At 47.0% G+C, this 7574-nt stretch overlaps 1 protein-coding gene across 2 annotated transcripts; it reads left to right on the forward strand.

The window, feature by feature from the left end:
• The first annotated feature begins 1665 nt into the window (after nt 1-1665).
• Nucleotides 1666-7312, forward strand: FRG1 (FSHD region gene 1). 2 transcript variants are annotated; one of them, XM_055073405.2, is made up of 8 exons: nt 1666-1770; nt 1847-1971; nt 3845-3927; nt 4002-4127; nt 4394-4563; nt 4631-4735; nt 4869-4960; nt 6965-7312. In XM_055073405.2, exons 2-8 carry the CDS (start codon nt 1913-1915, stop codon nt 7110-7112), a joined length of 783 nt encoding a protein of 260 aa, XP_054929380.1. In that variant the 5' UTR covers nt 1666-1770; nt 1847-1912; the 3' UTR covers nt 7113-7312. The 2 variants fall into 2 exon arrangements, with proteins under 2 accessions (XP_054929380.1, XP_050038818.1); XM_050182861.3 differs by lacking the exon at nt 1666-1770 and having other exon boundaries at nt 1777-1971.
• The last annotated feature ends 262 nt before the right edge of the window (nt 7313-7574 follow it).

Here is a 7574-nt window from a genome sequence, read left to right on the forward strand (position 1 = left end):
CTTTCAGGTGTTTTGCGTGTCATTGTTTTTGCCATTACTAGTGAGTTTTCCCTTTTTATAGTTGTCATGACTATGTCATACACGTCGTCCAATTTTGTGCAATATCTTAGTGCACATATCAGGAGCTCGTCTACATTTAGGTCTTGAGGACGTTATATAAAATCTTGTATTTATATGTGTGTACATGAAATGGCCTTCGCGTTTTCTAGCACTTTCTTTTGTTATTTCACCATCTGTGAACTTTTGTCTTTAGTACTCTTGTAATGTCATGCACCTCTCACTTTTGCTCATTTTTTGAGCGTGTATCACACCACGTTGTAAGAAAAATCTCTTTTCGGAAACGAAGTGAATAAAGAGAGACTAAACATCTGTTGTGTTGGAAGTGGAATTTTTTTTTATGTCCCGGCACATGCTGGTATAATATAAGTATGGGCAAGACTGCGAGCGTGCCAACGCATAGCCCACGGCGCACCACGCGCCAGCTCGCAAGCAATGCCAATGCGCGGCGTAGCGCGCGCATTGCTTGCGAGCTGGCGCGTGGCGCGCGTTAACAAGCGCGCTATAAAAAAGAAGAAAAAACGCGCCGCTTACGGGTAAAAACAAAAAAAAGTGAGCGGCGCGCGCGGCATGGGGGAAAGGGAGTGGAGCGGGTCGGCATAATAAAAACAAAAAGGAAAGAAAAACGTTTGGGAGAGGAGGTGCCGCGCGGCTGCTGTTGCTGTTGCCATGACAACGTAAGCAATCATGTGCGCCGCCATTTTGCTTAATGCGTCGCCCATTGGTTAGGGCCGTAACTGAAGGGGACCTTGGCGCTAGCGTCGAAAGAGCGTCTGCTCGAAAACGGCCAATGGGATGTATACGGAGTGTCCCCCCCCTGACTGCGCTTCGTGCGCTCGCACGCAGCAGTGCCGCAAAATAATAAAAAAACAAATAAATATAAAAAAAATAAGAGGAGCGTAAAAAAATGATAGCAGCCAGCGAGCGGGTAAACGCGAGGCCGTTGATGCGGAGCACGGAGGAAGGAAACTAAGGAGAGGCCCTACCCCCTCCGCGCGCTAGGAGAAAAGTGTGGCGGAAATGACGTATAGGTTCTCATTTCTTTTGCTGCTTTTTTATTTTTTTTGCTGCATGGCCACGCCTTTTGGGCCACAATGGCGGCGTTGTTCTGATTTTTTGAGCGCGCACACGTGTTGCTCTGGTAGGTATCGTGCCGTGGCAAAGGCGCTGTGTGGGCGGGTTTGCGTTAGTCACCGTGTCTTGTTGCGCTGTGTTACCTGCACCGTGCTCTGCCGCATGTTGCGCGAGCGCGCGCGCTCCGCGTGCGAAACCACGCGCAGCGCGGCGTGGTTTCGCGAAAGATGTAAACAAGAGAGGAGGGTGGCACAAAAGGCGGAGCATCGCCATGAGCAACGCCAACTTCCGGCTTCACTTTTGCTTCACAAAGAGTGACGTCAGGGCCTCTCCTTAGTTTCCTTCCTCCGTGATGCGGAGGCTAGACACCTGACCCACCTGACATAAAAACCTCCGGCGGAACTTACGTCAGATTTATTGACACGCTCGCAACTATACAATTTTAAAGGTAAAACCGTGTCTAACTTATTCACATAATCATATAAATCCACCAAAATCACAGTGTTGATTTTATCCTGCAATCTTGTGCTTTACTTTTAGATAATTTACACACATTTTTACTTATTACGGTCATCGGCAGCGGTAAAAACATCAACAAGACGGCGAAATAACGGAGGCAGACAGTACAGCCGGTACAAGGTATGTGAACTTTGATGTATGAACGGTGTAATTAGTTTGCTGTAGCGACTTAATTACTCAAATCCGTCGACCACAGATGTCGGGTTGAGTGCTGTGATCGCTACTGCTGAACAAGCCCGTGCGCCACCAGCGATAACAAGTTATGGCTGACTACAGCTTGGTGCGTCGCGGGAAACTTGTGTTGAAGGGCCGCACAACTAAGTGAGTAGGACACTTCGAGGCCGGCTGTGCTTATATAAAGCTTGATCCGTGGAATTGACCGATTCAAAAATTGTGAGCGCCAGCTGCAGGAAAAACGAAGAACCTCGCACCACGCCGCTTGGTTGGAAAATAAGGTCGACGCTAGCGTGCAGTCCGTGCTCCGCGCATCGATACGACCTGCTTTGTGCGTTGTTTCACTGCTTTATTGAATTGGTTTCAATCAGTGCGTGAGTAATGATTGAAGAAGACAATATATACCCCTCCAGTTTGCGCACACGTGACTTCTCTCGAAGTGCTCCAAAAAGAACGACGGTATTTATCTGTCCTCAAACACTTCGATCGTTCGTCAGGCGCATCGAGGCTGTGCGCTACTTGACAAAGGCTACGTGGCAAATCAAATTATAAGCTTCCCCGCAGCTGATTCAGAAGGTGGGCTGCTTGGTACTAGCGACGTGTAAGCTGTCTACGAGGCGGGCAGTGTGTACGTGGTGTTGTGTTGGCAGCTCCTGTACAGTTTGTACATAACACGATATGTTATATACAGCCAAGCAACAATGTTTAGATACTCTTAGAATTTGTTAAGTAATGTCAAAAATTTCTTTATACTCAGATCATTAGGTACGGTATTACAATAACACATTTTTGTTGCCTGTAAGTTTCAGGTCATGTTAACTTTTAAGTAAGAGGAAATGCTAGTGGACCGCATTGTTGCACAGCGATGACATGCTTGTGTCACAATCAAATACTGCTGACCGCGCGATCTAGTGCGTCGGTTTCCTAAAATAACTCGTATGCTGCATTTCCTTACATTAGAAAATAATAGCAGTGTGGCTGCATGAAACTCAAAGCAGTGCACAGTGCAAAATCGCGTGCACAAAAAAAAAGGGGGGGGAGAGGAGAAAGAGGGGGGCGGTTCGGCTCATGCCGTCCTCGTAGCGTGCATACCAAGAAAATGTATGAAACACGGCCAGCGATGGCACATACGTTAAAACACACAATATGAACGGCAGACGACAAGCTAGCCGACGTGACAACGAACCACGTTCACGTCAGCAAGTCTACGTGTTGTAGGCCTCAGGCAAGCACCTGCGGTAACAAGGCAACCAAACTAGTGACTGCCCCCAGAAGGATGCGGTGCTGAGCCAACTCGAATGAATACTCGGGAGTGATCCTGCACTCCTTTCGCAGTCCCTATTCATGGTGGCATAACATCGTGACCCACAGGGCAGCAATACAAATTTTCTTCACAGCACGTTTGTCTACTTAAGTTTGCAGGGCCTTTGCCTTTTCACACAGCCGATGTGCCGCCGTACAGCAGCCTCGCCTGAACTCTTGCTGTACATGAACATGCCAACACATATACACTCCGGATGATTTATCAGCTTCGACGGCCGGCCTACGTTTGACAGGGGGCGGTTACGACACGATGGTGACTAGATTTTTTTTTTTTTTTTTTTAAGAAAGCTTGCCGGTGATAAGGTGCGACCCGCAGGTTCGAGATTGCTCTGTTGGCTGCCACAATGAGCCGTCCCAGTTAGCACGTCTCACTGTAGATATCCACAGAGCCCTCTTAGCATACTATTTTGCAGATGGAAATCGGAAGAAGCTCTTACGTTTCCGTGGTAGCAGTTCTTGCACCCGAAGGCGGCACAATTAATCGGCATACTCGAAAAAAAACCACAAGCGCAACCACCAGCATTTCCGTAGCAACTCCGTCCGGAGTAGTCGCATTGCCCCGCGTTGTTTTCCAACCAAGTCTAGTTACGACAGCCACCACAAGGGGGACTCGCGACACGCCGGTTTGGCGCATGCGCAGAAAGATTTTTGGAATCGGTCAATTCTCACCCTAGTTGATATCTCTGGAGTCTTGCAGGAAGCACAAGAGTAAGAGCAAGTCGAAGCAGAGTTCCAGTGGCGGTGACGAAAGGCTGGAATGTCAGGACACCGTCAGCCACGGTACTGTTTTACGCAACCTAAGGCACATACCGAACTGTGTATAACTGTTCTGCATGCTGTGCATTTCGTCTCAGGAGGCTGGTGGGAGCTGAAAGCGTTCGAAGAATACACGGGTCCTATAGCCATCGAGTTTACTCCGTACTGCTATGTGTCGTCGCAGGATAATGGCTTGTTTGTACTTGGCGGGCCGCACCCACTTGGTAAGCAGCAGTCGTAGCGTACCCTCTCCTTGCGATTCACTTCCGAGACGTCTCGCTTTGCGCCCGTCTATCTTGTGTGTGCGATGCATCGAACAGACCTTTAGCAACTACCCGCCGAGATTTTCTTGTATAATGGTGGCATTTTGCTTTCCTAGTGCTAGGCGTTAAGGGCAGCAATGTAGTGGAGCAAAGTTCTTGCATTGTAAAGTTTATTATAAGTTATAAAGTGATGTCATATATGCGCACATCTTTTACCCTTTTTCTAGGCGAGGGCCCATTTCCAGAAGAGATTCTGACTGCTGTCAAGCTGTCGGATACAAAGATAGCCCTAAAATCCGGCTACGGGAAGTACCTTTCTGTCCAGCCAGATGGCACAGTCGTCGGACGGTCAGATGCCATAGGCCCACTTGAACAGTGGGAACCTGTCTTCCAAGATGTGAGTGCCATAGAAACCTAAACTAAGAGATTACTTGCGCTGACAAGCGCTGTGGTTGCTGTTCCAGGGTAAAGTGGCTCTTCTTGCCAGCAACAGCTGCTTCCTCACAGTGGTTGATGGTACAGATATAAAGGCCAATTGCCGTTCAGCAGGCAGCGATGAAATGATTAAGGTAAGCACCGAAAGTGCTGCGCCCCCCCCCCCCCCTTTTTATATGTTTCTGCTCTTCAGAAGGTGTCGAGCAAATTTTAGTCAATGCAGCCAGCAGTCAAATAATAGCCTGCAGCGCTGTCTTATACTAACAGGTGCGTGCTGTGGCTAAAGCAGACACTTCAAAGGAGAAAGATGTTCCTGAAGAAGAAAGAGGGTCCTTGGGAGAATGTGAAGTAAATTATGTGTAAGTATGAACTGCACACATTATACACTTCCTAATATGTGTTGCAGACACTGGGAAAATTCAACAAGTTTGAGTTTCCCACTTTGCAGTGAATATTGTTTCTTAGCAAAAGCAATGTTACTTGAAATGCAAGACTGCATATAGTGTCTGTACAGTGCTGCTCAGAGCAAGTTTTTTGCACACATTTCACGAGCTTAGATTTTAATGCAATGTCTTCTTTGTCAGCATAGTTACTGCAGCCAGAGTCCAGACTGCCCATTACATAAGTCGCATATAAAGGGCAGACACAAGAAATTTGGGTTTCCTTTGTCATCTGTTAATTATCTAGTGCTCTCCAGTGTTGTGCATCAATTCTTTTTCTTTTTTTCAGTAGACTCAAGCACACTAGAATATTATCCTCGGATATGTGAGATAACAGAATAGGCAGACATTATTACCTGCAGCTCTGGCCAAATTCAATTGCTTTATTATGACCTCTGCCCAGTGACACCAAAGCAAGGGTAGTAATTGCATTTTTACAGATAGTCCAACTGTCTGAAATGCTGAACAACCACTGTGGCACATGTCTGGTGGCGTCATCTTTTCTTTAGTGCGTATCAATGCTCTGTAAAGAAACAGATAATCGACCATCTGCCAGAATGCCTGTTTACTTCTCTCCAAGTGTCAGAGTCCAAGTGAGCCCACCGTGCGTCTTCATGATCTGTTACCCTCGGCCACGCTACGACTTGACATGCTGGCGAAGATGGTTCTGGCGGTGGTGAGAAACATAGTCTTTAAGACAGGGAAATGGAATTGTCGTTGAGTCGTCCAGTGCATGTGCAACCAGCTCCTCTGGCGAACGGCACTGAGTGCTGCGTTCTGGCCACCGGTCTCGGACACGATTAGCCCATTGCTGTCGGGAAAATGCAGCAGGAGACCCTCGACGTCAAAAGTGTTTGTAGCACTGAACATGGCTAGTCGCATTGTTCATGGTTGGTTGCATTGTGTTGGGGTTGTCTACGACGTGGCTTCTTCAAAGAGGAGGTAAGCATCCGTGCTAGTATGCAATGCAACTTTAGCTTTTGCAGAGTTGCTGCTGACAGAGCAAGGCTCCTCAAGGTCCTTGAACCGGTAGATCTTGTTAACATGCCGCGTGATGCCTCGCTGTCCTAGTCAGTGTTCTTGCCATCTGCAGGAGAAGGCTGGTCCTCAATCTGCATTGTGAAAAGCATATGGTAGGAAGATTTGGGCCGCATGGGCAGGTCATCAATGATGATCACCTCAGACGCGCTGAAGTCTTCAGTTATGGCGATCAGAGCCATGTTGGTCACCCTGGCTCCCTTTAGCGAGACATGAACTTCTCTTGCATTAAGCCAATGACTGCTGTGAAGTCCGGAGGTGTGGATCTAGAAGTATGGCCTTCTTAGGATCTGCAGACATATCGGTGTTGTCCTGAAGTGTTAGCACTCCATCATCAGAGCTTAACAACCCGTTGCATGCAGTTGAGCTGTCCAAGGTTGACGGCGGGATACTAGGCGATAGCAGTCAGAAGCCGTGAGCTCGAAAGTGGAGAGGCCCGCAATGTCCATGGGGAAAGGTGGCCAGTGCTCATGACCACGAACTTCACTTCCAGAGGCCGTCATTCCTTTAGAACATAGCTTTTAGAAATCCCGAGCCCGGAGGCTGCCTGGCGGTAGCAGTGGTTCACCAGGCAGTTCCCACTCTTATTTTACAGATAAAAGCTGTCAATACAGAGTGAAAGTTCTTCATGCTCCTATGGCAACAACAATGATACTGTATCTGGGAATGTGTTGCTGCTGCTGTAGACAATTGGCTTCCATGTGTATAGAAGTGACTGGGCAAACATTGTAGAACTGTAGTGGGCTAGGACTACACGTACAGCTATGCGCTGCTTAGGCTGTTAGAAACTTTGAAGGCTTTTGTTGTGTTATGTGGGTTCTCGTACCAACGTACTCTGATCTGTTGTCCTTACACACATGACTGCATTGATCTTTTTGCTTTCAGGAAAAAGTTCCAAAGCTTCCAAGATAGAAGACTTAGAGTGAGTCAGCAAGACAGAAAGGACCTGAAGAAAGCCAGAATAGAGGGGACTTTCCATGAAGCTTTGTTGGATCGACGGTCCAAAATGAAATCAGACAAGTTTTGTAAATAATTTGAGAGCATGATGTGTGCAGTGGTGCAAGTCGCACACTTTTGCTTCAAGTGCAGTGGGCAGTGGTAGCAGATGCAGAACTACCCAAGTCTTAATGACACCAAATCAGTTTCGACCAAAAATATATTCTGTAAGAACTTCATTTTCTTTAACTTGCAGAAAGTGGTTGATACTGAAAAATAAAATACAGGTTAAACCTTTGTGTTTTAGTAAACATTACGTGCCAACACAGCCAAGTACAGCACCTGTGACGTGTTCTGCGTCTCTTTGCAATTGTGCCTTCACGCTACATTATGTCGGTAATCAATGTGGCATCACAAATTTCACAGTATCTGGTATTCAGGTGATTGTGGCACAGTAGAAAAATACTTCAAGCTGTATTACCATATTTGCACGATTCTAACGTGCACTTTTTAAAATAAAAGGTGCGTTCTAATTTGCATGCATGTTACAATCATAAGA

This window comes from Dermacentor andersoni, chromosome 4 (genome assembly GCF_023375885.2).
Source record: "Dermacentor andersoni chromosome 4, qqDerAnde1_hic_scaffold, whole genome shotgun sequence".
Taxonomy (NCBI): Eukaryota; Metazoa; Arthropoda; class Arachnida; order Ixodida; family Ixodidae; genus Dermacentor; species Dermacentor andersoni.